Here is a 27,177-nt window from a genome sequence, read left to right as displayed (position 1 = left end):
ATGACCATCATAACTGTGTTCTGCACGTTCTTATAAACAAAGTGGTGAAGCTATCACATATTTCTTAATTTGTGTCCAGTCTGTCTAACCAAAAAGTCAAATTTTGTAAGTCTGATTTGAGCCATCCATGTGGGGAGTGTGTTGGCATTAGAGATGAGCAACACAACAAGGCCCGATAGGAAAACATTGGAGACCCACACTTTTATGCGACATAGAATTTCCTTATTTGTTATAAACATGGTTCAAAGTTTGGTACTATTTCATAATGTTTCGTCGAAACATTCCAATATAAGCCGAGATGAAACTAAAACATTGATCATAGACTTCGGCTAGAAAAACCTGATACCTTTTGATCTCAATTTACACGAGTCACCCAACTCCGTGCAACCAAGTCCAAGCTCCCAACAACATGAACCATAAAGAAATTCCTTATGAGTACCCATCCTTCCTAGCGAGGTTCAAGTTCAGTAATCGTCACATCATTTATTGAGCCCATTCTATCATTTGACCTGGAGTTTCCCGTCCTAACCAAAAATGCTGGCTCTGAAGGCATCGGGAGAGTTATAGAATAACTGTCAAGCATGAGAACAATGGATGACATTGTGGGTCGATCCACCGCAGCATCTTGAACACATAGCAACCCAATATGAATGCATCTTGAAACTTCACTCCTTGGACAATGTTCACCAAGACTTGGATCCAACATTTCAAAAATTGTTCCATTGGTCCACTGCTGCCATGCCTGATACAACCATTAAGTGTTTAATTTTCCAAATGAAGCCTCCAACATGTAATATAAGCTTATATATAAGAAAACTTACAAAGCTTAAAAGGTTGGTATGAGAATTAGACGTGTTGAAACTAGTGTTCTTTCGACCTGTTACGATCTCCAAAACTAAAACCCCAAAGCTAAATACATCTGATTTAGTTGAGAAGTGCCCTTGAATCGCATACTCTGGAGCCATATATCCGCTATATAAAATAAATGAACATTAATATTTTATTTATAGCCAAATTGAACACAAGATTAAGGATATATAGTAATTCTCAACTTACTAAGTCCCGGCGATCTGATTGGTTTGGTCATCACTTTGGCTTGCACCAAAAAGTCTTGCCAAGCCAAAATCTGAAATTTTGGGGTTCATGTTTTCATCTAACAAGATATTGCTGGCTTTCAAATCTCGGTGAATAACTGTAAGTTGAGAATCTTGGTGAAGATAAAGTAGCCCTCGAGCAATGCCCGTAACGATCTTGTACCTATGTTGCCAATTCAGCCTTGGACGATTAACATGATCTGCAACAATGAACATAACTTATATTCAGCATAAGCGACGATGTTTGGGTAAATAAATAAATAAATAAATAAAACTAAAACAGGTAAGTTATAAAAAATAAGAAAAAGAGGGATGGAGATGTTGTGTCATACTGAATAGGAACCTGTTGAGGCTCGAGTTAGGTAGGTATTCGTAGACAAGAAGCTTCTCTTGTTCTTCTAAGCAACAACCCAAGAGTCTTACTAAGTTCCTATGTTGAAGTTTAGCAACTAAATCCACCTCTGTTTTTAGCTCTTCTAATCCTTGCATTGAACTTCTTGAAAGCCTTTTCACTGCTATTTCTCGTCCATCCAATAGTTTTCCCTGTTTAAAATTATAAATTAATCAAACAAGTCAAGTAAAATCTCTAATGTTAGACTGTATAATGGATTACTTATTACCTTGTAAACGGGGCCAAACCCTCCTTCTCCAAGTTATTAGCATCGGAAAAATTTTCCGTAGCAATTTTAAGTTTATTCAAATCCATCAAAAATGAATCCTCACTCATAATGTCAACATCTTCAACATCTAAAAAATACAAATTTAATCAAAATTACGTGTTCGATCTAATTAATCATTTAAGTCAGACTTATGCAAATACGAACCTTGCTACATTATTGTTTTAACCAATCAACTACTCCAAAAGACCGAGTTGTTGGAGAGGGGGAAAACTATGAATATAAGAGGGTTGTGGGGCTTAACTAGGGTATGGCACACCCAAGAGATGAGGAAAATATACAGTCAACACTACCCCTCACCCATAAGGGTTGAAAGAATCGAACCCATGACTAATACAAACCAAGTGCTCTGATACCATGTTAACCAACCAACTACTCCAAAAGACCAATCTATTGGAGGAGAATGATGAATATAAGAGTGTCACAGGTCTTAACTGGGGTATGACACACCCGAGAGTGGAGGAAAATATACACTCAACGAGGCTTACCACATTTTTTCCTTGTTTTTCTTCTCAACAAGCTAATGTAAATGGACAAGACTAGTAGCAATGCAGTTTGAAGAGGAATGACTACGATCGCAACGATCCTCAAATTGTTCCAAGCTCCTACACATCAACAAAAGGTCATTTTCTTCGTAACAAATGAATATGAGTTGAAGATGAAAGAATTCATGTAAAAACACTTGCCATCTGTTCTTGTTGTGTTAGCTTCAACTGGTGCTAGAAGAGTTGGTGGAGTAGCGTCAATGCCTGGAGGCGGCGGAAATATTCTATAAAAGGGAAATTCCTCGAACCTTAAAAAACAACTTACTGTAAAAATACTTCCTCCTGGCTTTCCACCACAAAAAGTGTGTATGTCTCCGATAATATCCATCAGACAAGTATCGCAATAAGAATCCGATAAGTCTTGAGTGCATTGTAACAAAGCATATATATTTTGAAAATCCGTTAAACCAATCATCCCCTTTGCGAATTTGGACTGACCATACACTGCCTTCGATGAAAGATTCTTCATCAAAACTCCTAATTGATGATTGAAATTAATTGGGTCAGACATGTTCTTCCCCACATAAGTACTATAGCCCTTCAAACTATGTTCGGGTTTATCGAAGAAAAGCTTGTAAGAGTAACGTAAGACACATTGTCCATAACGAATGGCTCCTTCTCTTCGATTTGGACACAGTCGAACAATCTTGATACTTGAGGTGTTGACACATTTACGACAATCTTCCTTCCAATAATCACCGATGCACTGGACAAGGCCATATACACGATCTGGATCCTGACTGGAAACAGTGGCATTGAAGCCATTAAGTGGTGCATTTGTGTATAACAAAGTGAAGAGATGGTTGAGATTTGTTTGGAATTTGCTACCTGAAGTGTAATTTGTAGAATTGAAACAGGTATAAAGAAGAATCCCGTCGTCTGCTTTAGAGGGAATTTGGAAGAGCACCAGAAAATTAGTTAATAATAGGAGCAAATGAAAGATGTTTGATGCAAGATTATGTATCATCATCATATAGAAAAGATGTGACCTTGCTGAAGAACTCAACAACATCTATATATATATATATATTTTTTTTGTATCTATGACACTTGGTGTGAAACAAAACTCAGGAAATTCGGAGGTCTCATGGTTCACATTACTAAAGTGAAAATTTTACAAGTCTTTGATAAATTGCAGGTTTATCTCTAATTTACACTAGAAAAGGAACACATGATGTGCACATGCTGAAAGGGTAAATAAAACCATGGGCTCTTATTACAATGCATTTTGCCACTTAGTCAAAAGAATTTTGAATGATAAAATAATATATATATAAAGAAATTAGGAAATCATCCTCTCAAAAAATCAGCCCATTCCGAACCTATTTAGGTCAAGCCCATTCCGAAATTTGTAACCCATATAGGATGAAACACATTGGCAAATATATATATAGTTCAAAACTTCTAACCCCATCAAAAGTACGTTAAAAATAAAGAGATCATGACAATAATTGTGATAAAATCTATGATAATGATTTTTCTCTTATTATGGGTTAGAAGTTTCGGAATTGACTGATTTTTGGTGAGGATGATCTCCTCACCATAGAATCCTCATAAAAAATCAGCTCATTCTGAAAATTCTAACCCCATCAAAAGTGGTTTACAAAAAATTAAGTCCACGATTCTTCAACTTGTAAATTGGGGTTTGACATTTCGGAATGGAATGATTTTTAGTGAGGATTATCTTATCACCATAGAGATAATCCTCACAAAAAATCAGCTAATTCTGAAACTCCTAACCCATCAAAGGTGGTTTACAAAAAGTCATTGTCATAGATTTTATCACAATTGTTCCTCTTATATATAGGGTCTCGTTCGGTAGCCAACGTAAGGGAGCCAAGATTTTTTGTGAGAATGATCTCTGTGGTGGGATCATCCTCACAAAAAATCAGCCCAATCTGAAACTTCTAACCCCATCAAAAGTAGTTTACAAACGATATAAATCGATGGTCCACATTTCTTCAAGTTGTAAAACACTTTTAATGGGGTTAGAAGTTTTGGATTGAGCTGATTTTTTGTGATGATGATCTCATCACCATAGAGATCGTCCTCACAAAAAATCAGCTCATTATGAAACTTTTAACCTATATAGGACAACATGTTGGCTCTCTAAGTGGTTGTTGAACGCCACTCATATATATATAATTTTAAATTCTTCAATAGATATCATATAATTTAATATACTATTTAAAAAAAATATTTAATGTGAATTTGAATTTTACATTTGGGGAATAGACACCGTCATGTACATGCAGTAATGATAAAGACTCCTCAAAAACCAAGTGTTCTTAAAGTGCATTATAACTATCTGCGTCGTGACAAACTAACCCAAAAAAGCAATCAAAATTCACTCAACTGACGTGGCATATGCATAGAATCATAGATTTTTTCCTCCGTATACATAATGAAATATATCTATGGTTTTGTATAGTTGAGTGAAAAATGCACATATATTACAAAAAATAAGATTTAAGCATGGAAAAAATACCTACATTTATTTGATAAAGTTATTTCAAAATTTTAAAATAAATCATCTAATTTTATATCATATTTTATCATATAATGTAGATTAATGATATTATAATGTTATTAATAAATATCATAAGTGATTTTATCATATGGCATAATTTTAGAAACCTTCTAATGAACATGATTATAGGAGTCAAGGGCTCGAAATTTTATTCGTTTAAAAAAAAAGACCTTCAAATAACGACATGAAATGCACATGTGGGGGCATTAACGAAATTTTGAGTGGGTGTAAAACATGACAACTGAGCGTGCAAAACATGATATCCTATAATAGAACCCAGTGAGCATTAGCTGATAAGGCTGGCTGAGGGTGACCTAACCTTATTATCCGGTAAGAAATTGAGGGATAGAAAATCCACCTATCCAAATAGAAATAAGAGTCATGATAATCTGACTTAGCCACGTGGCATACCCCTTCAACTTAGTTGATGTGGCAGGTTCATGTGCTCTCCTCAAGATACAAAATTGCACTTTGTCATGGAGAATCATAATTATGTACCCCAAGGAGAGCACATCTACTCTTCTCAAACCTATCGCATCAGATAAGTCAATTGAGTTGCCACATGCCTAAGTCAGATTATCAGCACCCTAGAAATAAATTTAATTATGAGAAAAATGTGTTGTTTATTATTATTATTATTATTATTGGTAAGTCTATTTTTTTAATGAGTTCAATAACTCGGTGCAACTAAATTTGAACCCTGATTTCTATTATCATCACCCAAAGACTTTACCAACTAAGTTAGCTGACACCTACAACATGTTGCCTATGTTGATTCCATTTTTTTTTTTTTTTTCCAAGTTCTAAGGTTAAAGAAGCCTCACCAAAAAATATTCTTTAGCTTTTTCATCGTGATTAATTAAGATTTTAGGTTAGTTGAAGGATATTATTGTGTTTTGTATGATTAATTTAGGAAATTATTGTCCCACATGAAGAAAAAAAAAAAGAGTACGAATTTGTTGTTGAGAAATTTTTGTACTAAGTTGATGAACCAATGATATGATGCCTAGTGCATCGAAAAATATGTCATTTCCAACCAAGTTCATTGAAGCTTAGCAAAACAAAAATTAACTAAGTTTATGTGATATTGGTAAGCCATGGAATCAAACTAAATCAACTTTAGTTTGGTTTGGATCGATTAAGTCCTATTGGCATTTAGGATCGGTTCTGGTTCTTATTTAGTGGAACCAACCTATGTTGGTTCGATTCCAATTTAAACACAAATCAGACCGAGTTGCACCCCTATTTTCGAGTCACATTGCACTTGTCTATTCATCTCCAAGCCATTAGATTGGATCTTAAGTGATTTACTCCATGATGACTATTTGGACAATCACATTTAAATCGATAAAATGGAATTTGTATAGACAAATTAAAAGACATATATAGAATCCTCCAATCCCTCGTTCTTAATTCTTTTTTTTTTTGGTATTTGTTGGATTGAGTCGTCTGAATAATAATGTTCTATTTTTAAAATATATTACTAGAAATCTTCTGCAAAACTTAAGTTCATACTTACCAGGTGTGGTCCTTGCCATCTCGCTACCCTTTGTGATTAAACTTCATGTTTCTCGATACACTTGGTCTTGTTTGAACCAATTTGTCAGTCAAATTGGAGACTAAAAGAAATAAATTTAAAATATTTAAAATATTTTTAATAATGAAAATATTAGAAGAAAAAAGATCTTGTTCTAAGCCTGTATGATACATGGTTTTTTTACTTTTTCAGGTTGTTTGAAATATTGACTTTTGTGTACCTAAGCATCATGTGTAACTTGCTAAATGTCCTAATATTTCGCACATCCTACCAAAATTCAAAGCAAATATGAGAAAAAGAATAGAGAAATTTATCAAAGCGGTACAATTTTCATAATTAATTATCAAAATGGTAATTTGTAGCAATTAATTTCAAAAATGGTAATTTTACCGTTTTGGGAATTAATATTTTTTACCAAAACGGTAAAAACAGTAAAATGTAAATCTTTTTACTGAAAATACCCTTTTTTGTTTTACATATATATTTACCATTTTAACCTTAGAAATAAATTAAAATCCAACTAAATTTTTCGCTTCTTTTTAATCTTCCAAACACTAAATAAAAATATGAAAGAGGAGAGGATTTTTTCGTAATTTTAGTCAAAATATAAAAAGGATATTTTTGGTAAAAAATACATTTAGATTTTACTATTTTTACCGTTTTGGTAAAAAAATATTAATTCCAAAAATGGTAAAATTACCGTTTTCGAAATTAATTGCTACAGTTTATCATTTTGGTAAATAGTCGAAATGTGGTGCATGTTTTGGTAAATTTGCTAGAAGAATAAGCAAGATATGCATTTTTCAACTTTGAAGATAAAATCATTTATTCTTCCATAATTATTTTTTAGTCATGATGAAAAATTATAATTTCTACTTTAATGATTTTAACGTGAAAATATCAAATTGAACAAAGAGTTGATCAAAAGCTTACGTAAGATGAGAGAGCCCAAACATTGGTGGTGAAAAGGTATTTTGGGTACTTTAAATGTTTTTTTAAAATGATGCGCATTTAGTTGGGTAAGGTTGACTTGAGCTAGATCATAGAAATTAGCCTGAGATGGTAGTTAACAAATTCTTGTCTAATGTTAACAAAGTTGGCTTATTAATTGATTGTTTAGGTTAACAATCTCTTGATGTTTGTTTTGTTTCTCCATGATTTTGTTGATCTATGAATCAACTTCTTTACGGATTTGGGTATCTTGTGCTTTGTTATATGTACCCTATATTACATATTAGATCATAGTTAATTTGTTTCTTTCAGTTTCTTTTCCTTTTTTACATTATAAATTATGGACAAAGAAACAGAAGGTGTTCGTAGAATATCCGTTTTACTGTTTTTTTCCCAAATCTGCAGTGATGGGAGAAGCCTTAAAAGAGAACGACATTGTACGTGCCTCAACCCAATCATCTTCATTAGATTTATAGATTTGCTTCAACAGTGAAAGAAAAATAAACATTTTTGGAAGAAGGAAAAAAGTTCACGGTATTTATCCAATTTATATTCAAATAACTTAGACTCTATTTGGAAAAAAAAATTATTACTTAGAAACAACAAACATAATATATGTAAATATGATACGATCCAGAATTATATTATTTTGAAACAAAAATCCAACAAATGGTATCAGAACAAGATCAACTCATAACAATAAATTCCGTAACACTTCAATGAGAAAACTTAATCCGTCATGGCCTTCTAATCTGAAAAATAGCATGAAAGATAAGTGTTGATCTCCTAAAACACCTAAATTTCCCAACTCAAAACAACCAAGCCCGAGATCCAACATGACCCGAGCCATAAATTTCCGTAAGGGTACACATCAGTCCTAGCGAGGATCAAGCTCAGTGATCGTCACATCATTTATCGATTCTTTTCTATTATCCGAGTTGGACTTATGAAACCTAAACAAAAATGCGGGCTGTGAAGGTCTCGGGAGAGTTACAGAGTTACTATGAAGCATGACAACTACCGACGACATGGTGGGTCGATTCTTCGCAGATTCTTCAACACATAGTAACCCAATGTGAATGCATCTTAAAACTTCACTCCTTGGACATTGTTCACCAAGAGTTGGATCCAATAACTCGAGAAATGATCCACCATTCCAATGCTGCCATACCTAATACAAACATTGAGTGATTAATCATCGAAATGAAGCATCCAATAGGGAATAAGTTTATAAGTACACGTACATAGCTTATAAGGTTTGTAGAAGAATTAGAATTGTCAAAACTAGTGTTCTTTCGACCTGTTACAATCTCCAAAACTAAAACTCCAAAGCTAAATAAATCCGATTTAGTCGAGAAGTGCCCTTGAATTGCATACTCCGGTGCCATATATCCACTGCATGACATCGACGAACACTAATATTTTACGTATATAAAAATAAAAGTAAAAATGTCCAATTTAAACACAATAACAAGAATAGCGGTTCTCAACTTACTATGTCCCGGCGATTCGATTAGTTGTATCACCAGTTCGGCTACCACCGAAAAGTTTAGCCAGGCCAAAGTCTGAAATTTTGGGGTTCATGTTTTCATCTAACAAAATATTGCTAGCTTTCAAATCCCGGTGAATAACCATTAGTTGAGAGTCTTCGTGAAGATAAAGTAGCCCTCGAGCGATTCCTGTAATGATCTTGTACCTATGTTTCCAGTTCAGCCTTGGACGATTAACAGGATCTGCAATTTGACATAGACAATTTTGTGGAGGTAATTTTATGAAAATAAGAAAAACTAAAATGGATTGATGTTACAAAAGATTAGAAAAGATGGATACCAAATAGAAACCTGTCGAGGCTCGAGTTAGGTAAGTATTCGTATACGAGCAACTTCTCTTGTTCTTCTAAGCAACAACCTAACAATCTTACTAAGTTCCTATGTTGAAGTTTGGCAACTAAATCTACCTCTGTTTTTAGCTGCTCTAATCCTTGCATCGAACTTCTCAAAAGTCTTTTCACGGCTATTTCACACCCATCGAATAGCGTTCCCTGTCAAAAAGTATAAATTTGTTAAACAAGTCCAATAAAATCTATAAATTTAGACTAAATAATGGATTACATGTTACCTTGTAAACAGGGCCAAATCCTCCTTCTCCAAGCTTATTAGCATCAGAGAAATTTCTAGTGGCAATTTTAATTGTACTCAAATCCATTAAAAACGAGTCCTTGCCCGTAATATCTCCAACATCTATAAAAATCAAATTTTGGGTTACATTGAATCGAATTAATCATGTTCAATACCCTACTAAAAGGATAAGCTGTAGATGCAATTTACCATCTTTTTTCATAGATTTCCTCCATAATAGGCAAGTAAAAATATAAGAGATTAGAAGCATCGCAGTGAGAAGAGGAATAACCATAATCACAACGATCCTCAAATTGTTCTCATTTCCTACATAAATTGACACAATTCTCATTTCCCCATAAAAGAAGAATTTGAGTCCAAAATGAAAAAAAATAATAATAATAATAATTAATTAAATAAATGTACTTGCCATCTCTTATTTTTGAATTAGTTGTAGAAACTTCATTTGGTGATGGAAGAGTTGGTGGAGTAGCAATGACATTCGGTGGAGCTGGTAAGATTTTATAGAAGGGATACATCTCGAACCTTAAAACACAACTCACCGCAAAAATATTCCCTCCTGGCTTTGTGTTACAACAATTAGGAAGATCTCCAACGATATATTGTAGACAAGACTCACAGTTGGATTCCGACAAGTCTCTAGTACATTGTAACAACCCATATATATGTTGATAATCCATAAAACTGACCATACCTGTCGCGAATTTGGACTGACTATGTGCAGCGCTGTATGAAAGATTGTTCATCAAAGCTTCTAATTGATGGTCGAATTGAACTGGGTCCAACACGTCCTTTTCCCCATAAGCATACATTCTCAAATTATTTTCGGGTTGATTGAAGAAAAGCTTGTTGGAGTAGCGTAAGAGACAATGTCCATAACGAATGGCTCCTTGTTTTTTATTAGGACATAATCGAACAATTTCGATACTTGAGGTGTTAATACATTTACGACAATCTTCAGGGGAACTATCTCCTTTGCATTGGACAAGGCCATATACCTGGTCTGGATCCTGACCCGTAACGGTGGCGTTGAAGCCATTAAGAGGTGCATTAGTGTATAACAAGTTGAAGAGGTGGTTGAGATTGGTTTCGAATTGGCTACCTGAAGTGTAATTTGCCGAATCGAAACAAGTTTGTAGAACCATCACCTCATCATCTGCTCTACAAGGGATTTGGAAGAACAGAAGAGAAGTAGTTAATAATAGGAGAAAATGAACCATATTTGACACAAGATTATGCATCATATGGAACTTATCATCTATAGAGAGAGAGAGAGAGAGAGAGAGAGAGAGAGAGAGAGAGATGCGGTTATATGGACCGAAGGGCAAGACTTAGACTGGTCCGATTGAATTAAAAAATGACGTGTGGACTCTTAACAAACTAGAGTCCAACCCCTCTAGTTAACAACTCTCTCTCCCTTTTTTTTTTTTTTTCTCCCCTCTTCCCGTTTTTTCACTCTCCCCCATAAATTGTTCAAGAACTAGAAACGCTTTACTTCTATTTGAGAAATTTTTAGCCTTCTTTGTTCATCCCAAATAAATCAGATATCTTCTTCTTTTTTTTAATAATATTCACTAATATCATAATTAACGATTTTAGATTGTTTTCATTGCCTATTATTTGATTTAAAACGCTTTTTTTACTAAGGAAAGTTTCATGTATGATTGTAATCTAGAAAATTTTATAAACTTTGAAAAAAAAATCTAAAAAAAGAGAGTTAATTTTTCTAGTTGAATTTAATTTTAAATTAAAGTTGGAAATTTGATAATCATCCATTTTCAACACATTATATAAGCTAAAAAAAAATTGTTTTGTTAAGGTATGAGATTTTATTTTAAATCAAAGATTTTCCATAGAAGGATGTGGTGTTGGATTTCTAAAAATCTTGAGAGCCAAACACCATTAAATTTTCAATCTTATAAGCAGTACAACGAGTTTTTGTATAAGAAAAACCTTTCTTTACTAACTTAGCAAGACTATAAGTTTTATTAAGGATTGTTTTTTTAAAATGGATTACCACATTGCCAATCCAACACAACAGCACATCTAGATTGCATTGAAAAACTCAATAAAATAAAATAATTTATAAAAAAAATCAAAAAATCAAAAATTTCAGGCTTCATCCAAACATGGTTATGAAAATAGATGGATACAGAATCCTTAAATTTACAAAGAAAATTCAACAGTGAAAAATAAATTTTATTTGAAACATGAAAGGATTCTAAACGTACTCATTACAATTAGATTTTGTTTAAAATATATATATACATGAATACATTAATCATTAAATCCTCAATTTTATCTAATTATGATTAGAGTCTAATTAATTTGATACAGGCAGATTTTTTTTTTCAAATAAAAAGAAATAAAACCCACGATTTTTTACTTTGTTAACTAGGGTTAACATTTAGTTAATAAGAAGCAACGTGTCAGTCGGTCTAGGCTTTGTCTTGTCCTTCGGTTCACATTACCTTTTCCCACATATATCGTACCCATGAGTATCACATAACTACCAGACATAATATTAGGTCTCATTGTTCACATTGGGAAAAATTGTGTAAATGTTCACGGCACCCTACTCATTTTAATCCCCAAAATGATAATTTATCGTTTTTGAACCGTTCTTTTAATTTTTCGTAAATGGACAATCTAAGATCTATTTTACTAAATAGGAAATGTTCATCCCACCGAACATTTCACGAACCATTTTTTATTCTTCTTATGCTCTCTCTATTCTCACAACCTCTCTTCGCCCTTTACATTTTCACATCTTCCCCAAACAACCACCCTACCCACCATGCTCACAAGCATCTCTCTCTCATCTCCAAACAAGTCTCATTGACACTTAGAGAGATCGGTTCATAACAAAAAAAGCTAGCCCAAGTCAAAAAAGAGTTTCTTGGTTATCAAAATATTGATAATATTTCAAGACCCAATGTCGCAAATGAGCTAAAGGTAATTCTCTTTAACCACAAACGCCATCACCGACTTTTGGAACGACGGTGAACACCCTCTACTAGAGGGATTAACGACAATAATGAAGATGAGATTGGGTGAAGACACAGACAAACTAAAATCCCCACATCTAGAAGGGTTTTATTGTCAAATTACAGAAGGACATTCAGGTGCTTGCAAATCTTCCTTTTTTGAGTAACTTACCATTTTGGTAAAATATTTTAATTTTAAAAATGTTAAATTACTGTTTTTCAAAATTAAAATGAAGTGTGTGTTGTTCTGGTAAATTTTAAAATTTTTGTGTCAATTAGATAATGTTCTCATATCTAATCACCCATGGTATAGATAGGTAAAGGTGTGACCATTATTATTGCATTATGTGTGTTCCTTAAAACAACGTGGTAAGGCAATCGCATATTTGGGAGAGGATCCTTTGTAGCGTTTGACGGTTGAGAGAACGCGATGTTGACAAGAAAGCAAAATCATGTAGGTGTCAGTTAGTTTAGTTGGTAAAGACTTTGAGTGATGATACCATAGACCAGTTATAGATACCTCATTTTTTACATTCACTTGACTTGATGATCCGTCACCCAGTTGTTGTGGATTCCTAATGATAAGCACAAAAAACTCAAAAACTTACGATAAGTATTCTTCCAATTCCCTCTGTCTTCTAATTCTACTCTTTTTTTTTTCTCTTTGTCACGCAACATAGAATTATGCACGCTTAGGATCGCTGTACCATATACTCGATTTAGTAAGTACATACGCTTAGGTTCGCTACACATTTTGATAACTTAGAGATCTCATAATGCTAGAAAAATGAGACCTTAAGACTTATAAACAATCACATTAGACTAAAAGAAACCTCATGTCAATATTCATAATAATTGACAAAAATCAATAAAATGACGAAAATACCCCTCACAAATTTTCAACCTCCGAAAAGTCTCAAAAATACTTTTATGGCATTTAGAATATGATATTGAGTCTAACGAGACCCAAATCGATGAAAATGGAGAAATTTACGAAAATTCTAAAAAGTGACTAAAATACCCTTAAATGCTTAATTTAGAAATCTCACACTTAGGAAAATTGAAAATTTTCACGTGAAATGACAAAAAGTTCGAAAATCTCTAATTTCAATAAAACAACCAACTTGAAAATTTTTAAATTAAAATTCAACCGATCAACTAAAATCAAGATTAAAAATTACTTAATCAATCGAATAAAAGTTAAGACTCAATCGACCGATCAAATCGAAATTAAAAATTCAAATAATCAATTACTTAAAAAAAATATTTAATCAAATTGAAATCAAAGTCCAATTAATTTGAAATTAAAATTAAATCGATTAATAAAAATAAAATTTCATCAATTAATCAAATTAAAACCCATTTCAAAATTCAAATTGCAATTCAATTGACTAATCAAAATTTGAACTAAAATTTAATTGGCCAATCAGAATTCAAACTAAAATTTAATTGACCAAAAAAGTTGAAATAAAATTTAATCAACCAATCTAATTGAAATTAAAAAATTGAAATAAAATTCGATCAACTAATCATATTTAAATTAAAATCCAATCGATCGGTTGAATTAAAACTCAATCAACCAACCAAATCAATTGCAAAGCGTGGGATCATATCCCCTTCCATTTAAACCCAATTAAAAAGAGAATATCTCTTTGGTTCGTTCAAAGAATAAACAAATAAAGTAAAAAAGAAAAAAATTAAAGGAAAACATCAAAAATGAAAGAAAAAGAAAGAATAGAAAAAGAAAACAAATGGAAACTAAGGCTTTTAAAAGAGAATCCTGCGTTCTCTTAAATAGAAGGGGACTGAACTTTGTTTTAATGAATAGAAAAAGAAAAAAAGCAGACAAGGATTGACTCTCTAGCAGTAGGACAGGGAACATTGGCATAGGGCTAAGAAAGGGAAAACCACTCACCTTTTTCCATCTAATACAGATACTTGTCATCATCTTCCTTTTTCCCTATTCTATTTCATTAATAGAGAGAGCCAATGTGGATAATTCACCCAAAATTTGGAGTCAAAATCCGTCACATCACCGCACCACGGTGACCTTGTGGTGCGCTGGCAATGATCTTGGGGAGATTGGCCTCGAGATTGATGTTGAAACTTCTAGACCTTTTAGCCATTGTAATGATGGATTTGTCTCGCAGCAACTAAAGCGAATATGACCCGAAAACCCGAAAGAAAAATCTATAAATAGAAGGGTTTTCTCAAAGAAAAGGGTCCCTCTCCCTTCTTCCTAATTCTACTCTGTAATTTTTTAGTTTTTGTGAAAAGGAGAGTTCTTGTAGAGTGAGAGCTAAATGAACCCTCTCTTCCCCTTTCTTTTTGTAATCCAAGTTTTTTCAAACTGTGTAATCAAAGAGCTTCAAGCTGGTTTTCGGAATCAAAAAGCAACAAAAAACCTCCATTGTCATCTCTACTTTGTTTTCTATATTTTATCTTATTATTATTTGTTCCTCACGATGTTCGGCTAAACTCTCTATAGAGAGATCAATGAAGTCGGAGCGAGTTTATCTTAATGTTTATCTTATGGTAAATAACCATAAGTCCTAAAACTCCATAGGATCTTCCTTTCTTTTCAAAGATTATAAAAATAATAAGAAAACATGGCATGCTTCAAAACATATACAACGTATTCAATAAATCCATAGAAACATCAACACACAAATATGTATAACGTTAATTATTTTTCTAAAAATAAATATAGTGAAATGTACAAGGCTTGATTTTCACACCAGCTTAGCCAAGCTTTCCTCGTCGATTTTCACACCAGTTGTACCAGACTCTCAATCCTAGAACACTGGATCCTTCTCAAGGGTATTTTCTTTTATCTAAGACCATTTCATTCAACTTGTTCCCTTTAGGGTGAATATTTTATCCCTAAGATCCTCAACCTCATAAATAATTAAACACATTTGTAAAACACGCACAAAACATATATAAAAATTAAAACTAAAAAAAAACATTCTCATGCTATAAAAAATAAAAAATAAAAAAACAAAGAAGATCCTACATTATATTGTTTGATTCACATTCATTTCATATTAAAGTCATAATTTTTAGAGAAAAAGAAACCACCAAATTGAATTTTTTTGTAATGGAGAATTTTCAACTTGTTTACGTGTTCACTATCATTTTAAGCCGCTCATCTTCTAAAAATAATATTAGTCATGTATTAGAAGTATAGTATGAATTGAAGAAGGAAGATGAGCATGACATGTGTGATAAAAAGAAAAGGTGATTTAATGGTATTAATAAAAATATTTTAATCTCTCTCCAACGTCTCAAATCCAATTCTCCTAAATCCCTTGATTCTTGGAAACAATGGATCAACAAAAACCCCACTTCAATTGAATTTAGTCAAAACTCTCTGTCTCTCTCTCTCTTTAAACTATGTCAAAGACTTAACCTCTTGTTGCCCGGTGTCTTCATCAAAACCACTCGTCAACTTATTAAAAGTCTTGAACATTCTCATACAGACAAGTGTCTTAAATTTTAATATCTAAAATTTAAAAATTAGAGAAATTGTAGGGGTAATAAATGCTTACACTTTAGGTGGCTACTCTTCCTCATACTACAAAGAGGGCACGTTCCACAATTTTTCCAACTATTAATCAAACTTATGAAAACTATTTAAATGCCCTTAATCAAACTACCCCTCAATCATCTAGTATTTACATTAAAAATGCCATCTATTTGTTGGACTATATATGTTAGATTTCTTCAAAATAATATAATAATAAATAAATAACTGAGTGCCACATACACTAATAATTATAGAAAATAACCAATTTAAAGAATATGGTTCACTTGGACTCATAATTTGGGTCATACTTTACCCAAATCTCATCAGCACCAAGTTACTGAACTTATTAAAAACAGGCTTATCAATTATAAAATAAAATAAAATACTTCATTTAAATGTTGGAATTCAGTAGCCTTCTTTTTCAATTCCTTTGATCATGCAAACAAACAAACGAAAAACCAAAAAAGGTTTTTTTATTTTTTAAGCTACTTTTACAACTCTGTAGAACCTTCCATGTGGGTCTGAGCAATAGTCCCACATCACCTGATATCATGACCTTGGGCTATATATCTAAACCTAAGTCAATCTTTACTTTACAAGCCGATTTTTTGAGGATGAGTTAGGTCTATGAGCTTTTACATGGTATTAGAGCGGGTAACCACAGGGATGTAGGAGACACATTACACATGGGGGGAGTGTGAGCTATAATTCCACATTGCCTGGGTATCATGACCTTGGGCTATATATAAACATATGGCAATCCTTACCTTACAAGCCGGTTTTGTGAGGATGAGTTAGTCCCACGAGCTTTTACAGTGGGGAGTATGAGGACATTAGGGAAGACAACATAGCACCTTACACAATGAGAAAAAAAAAAATCTATATTTGACAGTCCAATGAGGTCGTCAAATTTCATAAAATTCGACAGGCCAAGGTGTCAAATTTTTTTTTTCGACGGACCAAAACCATCAAATTGATGATGGCTCTAAGCCATCAAATAGAGGAACATAAAAAATTTCAACAGATATAGGCCGTCATCGATTTCTAAAATTTGTGGGATTTGACCATTCAAATTCTCTTGTCAAACTTTTCAGTTTTCACATAGTGATAATAGGCTAATACGATTAGGTCCATTTCTTTATCATCGCAAACATGGTTCAAAGTTTCTTACCATTTCAATATCTTTCGGCAGAACATTCAACTTTCAACCAAGACCAAAATGACAAGTTGATCCCAAACCATTGAACAAAGAATATTGAATATGCAGTAACACCATATAAGGTAACTATAATAAGGGAGACAAACACGGCCTTCTCTTCATTTTCCATAGAATTATTTGTGACAAAAACACAAATTATTTTGATCCATTAAATTAATATTTCTTTTAACACAAACACAAAATCAATGAATAGAGTATCTTACACCGAGATTAAGATACTATTCTAAGCAAGACAAACACAGCCTTCTCTTCATTTTCCATATAATTATTTGATATATTATCCCTGTTATTGTTACTATATTGAACAAAAACGTTTCCTTTCGACGATAAATTCCCCCCTTTTCACCGTTCCTTTGTATTGTACTTCTCTCCATTTGATGCTCTTTGGCCGCCCATGTGTACCCATCATTCCTAGCTAACGAGACTAAAGATCAGTTATCGTCACATTATTTATCGAACATGTTCCTAATTTATTTGTACATCGATAGCACTCGTTACCTTCTCTTGTTATATTATCAGACCTAGACTTACCCTTCTTAACCAAAAATGTGGGCTCCGAAGGTGTTGGGATATTTACTGAATTACTATCAAGCATGAGAACAACCGATGACATGGTGGGTCGATTCACTGCAGCTTCTTCAACACATAGCAACCCAATATGAATGCACCTTGAAACTTCACTCCTTGGACAATTTTCACCTAGAGTTTGAGCCAACAATTCAAAAATGTTTCCACTGATCCAATGCTGCCACACCTGATACAAGTATGTACAACCATCAAGTGTTTGATTATCGAAATGAAGCATCCAACGGGTAATCAACTTATAAGCCTACTTACATAGTTTAGAAGGTTGGTGGAAGAATCGGAAGTGTCGAAACTAGTATTTTTTCGACCTGTTACGATCTCCAAAACTAAAACTCCAAAGCTAAATACATCTGATTTAGTCGAGAAGTGCCCTTGAATCACATACTCTGGTGCCATATATCCACTGTAGGACATTGATGAACAATAATATTTTATTTTATAGCAAAAGAAAAAAAATCAGCCAAATTGAACATAATAACGAGGATAATAATTCTCGACATACTAAGTCCCAGCAATTCGATTGGTTTTGTCAACAGTTTGGGTTCCACCAAAAAGTCTTGCCAAGCCAAAATCCGAAATTTTGGGGCTCATGTTTTTATCTAACAAAATATTGCTAGCTTTCAAATCACGATGAATAACGGTAACTTGAGAATCTTGGTGAAGATAAAGTAGCCCTCTAGCGATTCCTGTAATGATCTTGTACCTATGTTGCCAGTTCAACCTTAGACGATTAACATGATCTGTCACATTCGAACGCAATTTATATTCAACATAGACGACGATGTTCTAAAGGTATTTTTTTTTTAAAGAACAAATTATAATAATAATAATAAGGAAGATGAGACAGATGATTTTTCATACCAAATAGAAACCTGTTGAGGCTCGAGTTAGGTAAGTATTCGTACACGAGCAACTTCTCTTGTTCTTCTAAGCAATAACCTAACAATCTTACTAAGTTCCTATGTTGAAGTTTGGCAACTAAATCTACCCCTGTTTTTAGCTGCTCTAATCCTTGCATCGAACTTCTTGAAAGTCTTTTCACGGCTATTTTACACCCATTGAATAGTGTTCCCTGTCGAAAAGCATATATTTGTTAAACAAGTCCAATAAAATCTAAAAATTTAGACTAAATAATTGATTACATGTTACCTTGTAAACAGGGCCAAATCCTCCTTCTCCAAGCTTATTAGCATCAGAGAAATTTTTAGTGGCAATTTTAATTGTACTCAAATCCATTAAAAACGAGTCCTCGCCTGTAATATCTCCAACATCTATAAAAAAAAATCAAATTTTGGGTTACACTGAATCGAATTAATCATGTTCAATTCCCTACAAAAAGGATAAGTTGTCAATGTTATTTACCATTTTTTTTCATAGATTTCCTCCACAATAGGCAAGTAAAAATATAAGAGATTAGAAGCATTGCAGTGAGAAGAGGAATAGCCATAATCACAACGATCCTCAAATTGTTCTCATTTCCTACATTAATTAATACAATGTCATTTCCCCATAAAAAGAAGAATATGAGTTCAAAATGGAAAAATAATAATTTAAATAAATCTACTTGCCATCTCTTCTGGTTGAATTAGTTGTAGAAACTTCAATTGGTGATGGAAGAGTTGGTGGAGTAGCATCGACATTCGGTGGATATGGTAAGATTTTATAGAAGGGAAACACCTTGAACCTTAAAACACAACTCACCGCAAAAATATTCCCTCCTGGCTTTGTGTTACAACAATTCGGAAGGTCTCCGATGATATATTGTAGACAAGACTTACAGTTGGATTCCGACAAATCTCTAGTACATTGTAACATCCCATATATATGATGAAAATCCATAAAACTGACCATACCCGTCGCGAATTTGGACTGACTATGTGCAGCGTTGTATGAAAGATTGTTCATCAAAGCTCCTAATTGATGATCGAATTGAACTGGGTCCAACACATCCTTTGCCCCATAAGCATAGATTTTCAAATTATTTTCGGGTTGATTAAAGAAAAGCTTGTTGGAGTAGCGTAAGAGACAATGTCCATAATGACTGGCTCCTTGTTTTTGATTAGGACATAATCGAACAATTTCGATACTTGAAGTGTTAATACATTTACGACAATCTTCGGGGGAACTATCTCCTTTGCATTGGACAAGACCATATACCTGGTCCGGATCCTGACCCGTAATGGTGGCGTTGAAGCCATTAAGAGGTGCATTGGCGTATAACAAGTTGAAGAGGTGGTTGAGATTGGTTTCAAATTGGCTACCTGAAGTGTAATTTTCCGAATTGAAACAAGTTTGTAGAACCATCACCTCTCCATCTGCTCTACAAGGGATTTGGAAGAACATAATAGAAGCAAATTTGAGACAGAAGAATGCAACATGTGGTAGAGAAAGGTAAACTAGTTACTGAAGATTTGAACAAAATCTATGTCCAAAGGTTTGTTTCCAATTAGAAAGACTGTTTCTGAGGTTGCAATTCTCCTATGATTTATATAAAATTTTCGTCCCCCAAAAAACATAAAGACATCAACTGGTCCACGAGGATCACAACAAATGAGACTTATACTTTAGGGAAAAAAAAAATTTGACGAGAAATTTAGTTTTCCTCTTTGAAAATTCAAAAAAGGAAAAACGTAGGCGACATGTTATTTGTTCATTTGATCAGTTTGTTAACTAAAAAGAATATGACCTAATGATCCCAACCATGTAAGCACAACATACGACGGTTGGGATTTTACTAATATCTTGATAATTTTCAATTATTGGATTTTGTGTTTTCGCAATCAACATCATGTGTTACCATTTGAGTCAATAGACACATAAAGCATTATATATGTTGTCATAGTTGTCTGGAATGTAACATCAATGGGTCAGGTTCTATTACTCGATTAATATGACTCAAAAAATAACAGACGATCCCAACCATCTAAACACAACATAAAACGGTTAAGATTTTATTTGTATCCCGATAATGCATATCAACATCAAGACCGTGTGTTATTTCTTGAGTCAACGAAACCCCAACTCAACACAAAATGCATCATCATTGCTCTTGGACCCCAACCATGTTGGTCAAGTTTCTACCACGACGGGGTGAATTTTCAAGCAGACTTGGCAAAATTGACTAGCTGATATATAGACCATTTTTCATGTTGATTCACAAGAGGACTTCATCGACTTTGAGTCGACTGAGTTTTCGCTAGACTCGAATGTGGGAACTATGTGCACCATGACCTAAGAGTGTCTTGGTGCATGGTACCTGAAAAAACGCCTTCTGAGAATCAACTAGAGAAAGCAAACTCTTTGGGACACATAAATCATTAATGTGATGGTCCTCCCTTGTTGATCAAAACTGAAGCAATATTAATGTTTTTGGCCTTGGAGTGCATGAAAAACATTTCTCCCAGCCAAAGTCAACTAAATTTCGGTTTAGAATCATAAATGTTCCACTAGTCATCTCAATTAACAGGCCTTCTTTATAATTGGCCTCTAAGGCCCTAAGCACCCTAAATGTGCCAACTGTTCTCACATCCAAATTATATAAGGCACTCTTTTGAATGATTTTATTGGTCATATTATTAGGTAATAGTTATCCAAAGCTAAATAATGTACCTTGAATTACCTTTTATGAGAATCATTAATAAAATAATACTAAAAATATTATTGTACATAAAAAATAAAAATAAAAATTATAACAAAAATGGAACTTAAAATTAAAAATTAAAAATCAAATCCAAATGATCAATTATCGTTTAATAATATTAACAAGTAAATTTTGAGTGTATATCCAACTGATCAATAATCATTTGGCAAAATTGATCAACAATTATTGATCATGGATAATATATTTCCATTACCGTTTAAAAAAAATGGATTGATCAATGATCATCGGTTAAGCAGATCAACAATCGGTGATTAATGATTATGTATCTTTTATTTCAAAATAATAATGTCAAGGATTTCGCTTAGCCCATAGTTTGGTTGGTTCGACACATTGCAAAACAACTTTGAGGTTATGGGTTCAAGTCCAACTTACCCATAAAAAAATTAATAATAATAAACTTATTTAAATAAATTATAAATGTCAGCTAACTTAGTTGATAAAGTCTTTGAGTGATGATACCAAAGGCCTAAGATCAAATCCCACCGCATCGACTGGCTTACTGATAAGTAGTACTAATAATAAGAGCCATCAACACTGACTTCGTTCGACACTAAACTGACATGGCAGTGCCAAGGTTACCACAGATTCCTTTTCCCGAGATACAAATAAAGAAATCTATGGTTCTTTATAAACCGACACAACTTCTCAAGAAACGTATTAATGTCATTATTTTGGGAGAAAATGATATTGTGAGGAGAAGGTTCAAGGAAAAGAAATTTCTAACTTCGACGAGAAAATCATTTGCCAAGGAGTTGGTTTGAAAAATATATTTTTATCTTGAGAAAATTTGTCTCTTTCTTGCGTGTTCAATGGTAAAGTAAAAGTAGAGGAGAATTGGAAATTTGATTGGAAACCACAAATATTCATGAAAAACCTAAATACTTTCGACTAATTAAAATATGGGTTGGGATCCACAAACATAAAATCCAACGGCTGAGATTTATCCTCGAAATAAAATGTCAACCCTTCGGTACTGGAGCTAAAAACAAAAATTTGCAAGATTGGCCATCTAGAATCGATGATTAGATGAGGAAGTGGCAAAGAGATTGGACCAAGTGAGAAAAGAAGTTGGTTTAGGATCCACTATCCTCCATTGAGATAGCATATTCTTGACTCCACATCCATCACTATCAAAAAAATTGGCATCTGATGGGAGGATTTCTACACCTAACATGGAGTGTAAGAATGAACATGGTATCTTTTATTGGCTCGTGTTGTCAATGATAACAAGTACTCCAATACAAAACATGGTTTCAAATGTCAAAACTAATTATGGACTTGTGCTTTTGGTTAGGTATGGTTAAGCCCTTTACTTGATATCCATCTACTCACTTGAAAGTAACACTTAGGGCTTGTTTGGTGGATGAGTTAGGTTTAAACAGAAGGTGTTTTACCAAATAAGATGAGCAAGAAATCCAAACTATTATGTCATATGTTATTAAAATATGGGTTGAGATCGGTAGATGATAAGGTCCCAATAACTTGACTTTGGGACCGTAATTTCCCGGATTCTGTCACATTATAAATGCTAGTTCCTTTAAATAATTATAAAATTAAATTATTTATCCAAAATAATAGAGCTAGTGAGATTTTATTATTAATTGTAGATAAATAAAGCGCACGTGGAAGTTATCAAATCGTGAAACAACTACGCTTACAATACGCAAGCCGAAAGGAAGTTTTCAGAAAAACCTCGATCGATTTGGGCGCCACGTCACCGGGCCGCGGTTAGGCTTTGGTACTCCGCGGTGATTTTGAGGAATTTGTCCTCGAGATTTTCACAGAAGCTTCCAATTACTTCGGTGGTTGTAACTGAATGGGTCGTTCGAAGCAAATCATCCGAAAAGTTGACCCGATTACCCGAATACGAATGTTATAAATTGGAGGGTTGATTTTAGAGAAGGGGTCTTCTCTTTGCTCACTTCTTCTCTAATTTTTTATTTTTCCTCTTTTTAATTCTCTGTAATTTTCTATTGAGAGAGCTTTTGAGTGTAGTGAGAACATCAAGAGTGCTCAATTCTTTATCTTTGTAATTTGTTGGAGAGCTATAAATAAGGATTTTAGATTGATCATCATCTTCTTCACCCATGTTCTTCATTCTGTTATTAATTTCTGCAATATGAATCTTGCGATGATCGGCTAGACTCTTCGTAGAGAGGTCAAGAATGCCGAAGCAATTTCATCCTACTTATGTTGTTTTGAATTCTTTCTTTCTGCTTTATGTGTTAATTCTGAAATTCCTCTTAGAACAAGACTAGCAAACTTATACATTCAAATCAAGTTTAGATGATTGTTACTTAGATAAGCTCAAGAACAATCATGCTATGTGAAGAATTGAAGTATAAGTCAGCTACACTTGTTTGAAGTTGGAATTCTCATGAATACTTTTTGGTTACCATCAATGTTTAACTCGATTTATCTTCCGATCCACGAGCAATGACTTGCTACGTGGATCAAGTTATAATTAGAACAAATCAGCATTTTGGATGAACTGCAAATGTTGAATTGACCTCTCCAAACCCTCTTTCTTATATCCTCAATCTCTATTTGTAGTTTTAATTTCATTTACAAATTAGTTATTAATTTCTTCTCTATTTTTAAACAAATCAATTTTGTTTTTAAAAAAAATCTGTTTTCCAATTCTGTTTTGGACTGTTTATCCGAATGAGTTTTTGAATCCAAACTATCCCTGTGGAACGAATTTGACTTGCCCAAAGTCTTAATTCACATCTCTATCTCTGCATCTATTTAGCAAGCTTTACAATCGATCAGTAGACAAAAGGAAAGGTAACACATATGTTCACTCACAATCTTGACCATGTACATGTGAAATCCAAGGGTCGAGATAAAAGAAGTATCCTAAGAATGTAGCACAAATCTTGAAGATAAATCTCGACAATTGAATTTAGTATTTATACGATTGAGATGGTGTGTGAACATATAAGTTTACTTCCATGTGTCCACGGATCCTAACCCTTAAAATATTTAGCGTATAAGGGTATCTCTTGTTCAGTAATGAAATAATTTTACTAATCAAGATAGCTAATAATATAAATGAAACTAGAGAGTCATTCGATTTTGGATAATAATCATAAGATTTTGTAGGAGAGCTGACCGAGTGGTTCAAGGGAGAGTAACTTTGGCTTCTAGTTTGCTCTGTTTTGTAGTTTCCCGTTTAAAAATAATCCTATGGTAATATCAAATGGTGTTATATGAATTCTGTTATGAATAATATAAAAAATGTGCATCCAGGCGACGCCATGCTTATCCTAAATATATTTAGTGCAGCAGTCAACTAGCTTAATTGGTAAAGTCTTTGTGTGATGATACCAGAGACCTTAAACTCATTAAAAATAAGTTTACCAATCAATAATAATAATAATATAAAAAAATATTTAAAAAAAATTGTATTTCAATATGAATTATGAATCTTGAGCTTAAATGAAGATGTAAGAATTTTTTTCTCTAAAAATTAGAAGTTTGCCTTCGATTGAGCTCTAACTCAAAATCTCTAGCGTAAATTACTTAAATTAAATCATCACCTATTTGCAGGTGTCAACTAGCTTAGTTAGTAAAGTCTTTGAGTGATGATACCAAAGGCCTGGGTTCAAATCCTGTCAACATCGAGTTATTGAACTCATTAAAAACAAGTTTACCAATAATTAAAAAAAATAGGCATCCATTTCTCACAAATTTGCATATTACATGCATTTAAATTGAAGTTAGCAAACATGCCCTAAAACTTCTTTTAGCCTTAACCCTTTTCTACGAAAGAAAAGAGAAGAGGTAAATGGAACCCTAGAATCAAGTCCCATCACCATACTTGGCAGATGAAGCTTTCAACAAGACATGGGCTCAGCACAACCCCAAGTTAAACTGTGGACAAAGACATCCCTTCCAGTCCTTTTGACACATGTAACTTAAAGGTGTGGCTTAGACACCAATGTGTTCCTAAGAAATCAAATCACTCAACCCAAGTTGTCTTACAAAGAGAAGTGTAAGGAGAGGTTGATGGGTCCCTCCTTAAAGACCTTAAATCCTAGCCATACAACACCTACTTTAAGAAAACCAGATTGACCTCATAACCACTCATGAAAGCCATGTTTCATGAGGACATCTCTTCAATTATCTCTCTAATGCTAAAATGTTCAATCAATCAATCAAATACTCTCAATTTTTTATTTTATTTTTTGGCTGTTTTTGGATTCTCTAATGGATAAGATTCCTTTAGAGGGAAAATTACTCAAAAACCCCTTGAATACAATATTCACATTTACTAAGCCCAAAACTTTCATTAATCAAGCGGATTAGAAGACCCTAATTTTCTTTCCAAGAAGCATATCCATGAATCAAGATGAAAAATAAAGGAGAAAATTAAAGACTTGGGTAAGAACCACTAACACATTATAGGCTCAATTATAGTTTTTTTGTAATTTCTATGATTTATGAAAACTTCCTTACCCAAGAAAAGCTAGACTACATTGAAAACCAAAAACTATGCAAAAGAGCTCTTCAATTGCAAGATATATACATATCCCAATGTGACCTGTAGTGGCATTTCTGACATTATTTCTAAATTCAAGGGTATATATTTTTCATGATCTGCATGAGAGTTTACCTACAATATTGAATATTACCATTCTTATAAAAGGCTTTGTTCCTTGCAAGTCCCATGCCATGCTATCTTAAACATCTAAAAATGTGCAGAGGAAGGAAAGAAGTGAGAAACCAGAGTGACTTCAACCAGTCCGAGTACTCCGAAGTGGTTTCGGACAATAGAACCATGATCTTCTGCGAGCTCTGCAGCTTTCGAGCTTCATTATACTGTCAAGCAGATGATGCATTTCTATGCCAAAATTGTGATAAACTAGTCCATGGAGCTAATTTCTTGGCACTAAGGCATGTTAGATGCTTTATGTGCAAAGCTTGTCAAAATTTTACAGGAAAGTGTCTTATCGGATCTTCATTTATATTGGCAAATTCAATCATCGGCAAGAGAAGGCTTTGCAATTCGAAGGATAACAAGGACTGCTAAAGAATCACTAAGAAGTTAACTTTTAAGTGTTATTTTTTCTTTCTTTGCTTGAATGTGTACTAGTTATTGAATTTGATATATACCTTGTGATTTAAAACTAGGAGATATGCTTAAGGGCCTTTGGCACAATACGTTGAAAGTCACCAAGTATCCAATATTGTTTGAAAACTTTTCTTCATGTGTTTAATGGTTCTTAGATCATCTATAAAAAATTTCTTGCAATTTGTTATTTGAGAACAGAGTTTGGAAGCAGGTCTAGCCTTAATGACCATAATAATCTTGGTAAGTTACCATTCTGACGGTGCCTAACACCTTCCAATCTCGTAAACTGATCTCCGTACCCATAATCTCTACCATAATTTTTAAAGACCAGAAACAATTTTTCAATCATCCTTAATCACGAAAGGATAATCCGCGTACGGAATAAAAATAGTATTTCGTGATACTAAACAAGAACATATAATTAGTGAAACTATTCTGATTATAATAGTCAATCTCCAACATATTTTTGTATCCATGAATCCTAGCTTGGGGTGATTGTTTGGACAATACATTGCCTTCTCAAACTGCAAACTCGACTATCAAACCAATAAATTTGAAATCCAAGTGGAAGGATCATATTCACATTAGTTGATGCTAGGCTAAATCAAATTTGCGACTTATGAAAGAATCACTAGAACTATTCATGT

General features: G+C 33.4%; 2 protein-coding genes and 1 pseudogene across 2 annotated transcripts; all 3 read right to left on the bottom strand.

Annotated features, from left to right (window-relative positions):
* Positions 1–265: 265 nt before the first annotated feature.
* On the bottom strand, positions 266–10,755 carry LOC147387316 (cysteine-rich receptor-like protein kinase 10). Its single transcript, XM_086421556.1, has 12 exons — positions 9,882–10,755; positions 9,662–9,778; positions 9,453–9,574; positions 9,165–9,375; positions 8,830–9,067; positions 8,579–8,729; positions 8,214–8,505; positions 2,582–3,144; positions 1,427–1,637; positions 1,057–1,294; positions 822–972; positions 266–742 (listed from the first exon to the last, which is right to left on the bottom strand). Exons 1-12 carry the CDS (start codon positions 10,714–10,716, stop codon positions 449–451), a joined length of 3,423 nt encoding a protein of 1,140 aa, XP_086277682.1. The 5' UTR covers positions 10,717–10,755; the 3' UTR covers positions 266–448.
* A 6,680-nt stretch (positions 10,756–17,435) lies between these two features.
* Positions 17,436–19,309, bottom strand: LOC147387315 (cysteine-rich receptor-like protein kinase 8). Its single transcript, XM_086421107.1, has 6 exons — positions 19,155–19,309; positions 18,942–19,063; positions 18,654–18,864; positions 18,295–18,532; positions 18,045–18,195; positions 17,436–17,961 (listed from the first exon to the last, which is right to left on the bottom strand). Exons 1-6 carry the CDS (start codon positions 19,237–19,239, stop codon positions 17,632–17,634), a joined length of 1,137 nt encoding a protein of 378 aa, XP_086277233.1. The 5' UTR covers positions 19,240–19,309; the 3' UTR covers positions 17,436–17,631.
* Positions 19,310–19,352: 43 nt separating this feature from the next.
* LOC147387314 (cysteine-rich repeat secretory protein 38 pseudogene) lies at positions 19,353–20,096 on the bottom strand (annotated as a pseudogene).
* Between the last annotated feature and the right edge of the window lie 7,081 nt (positions 20,097–27,177).

Source organism: Akebia trifoliata, chromosome 13 (assembly GCF_017979445.1).
Source record: "Akebia trifoliata isolate Shusen 1 chromosome 13, ASM1797944v1, whole genome shotgun sequence".
Lineage (NCBI taxonomy): Eukaryota > Viridiplantae > Streptophyta > Magnoliopsida > Ranunculales > Lardizabalaceae > Akebia > Akebia trifoliata.
This window is presented reverse-complemented; position numbering and strand designations above follow the sequence as displayed.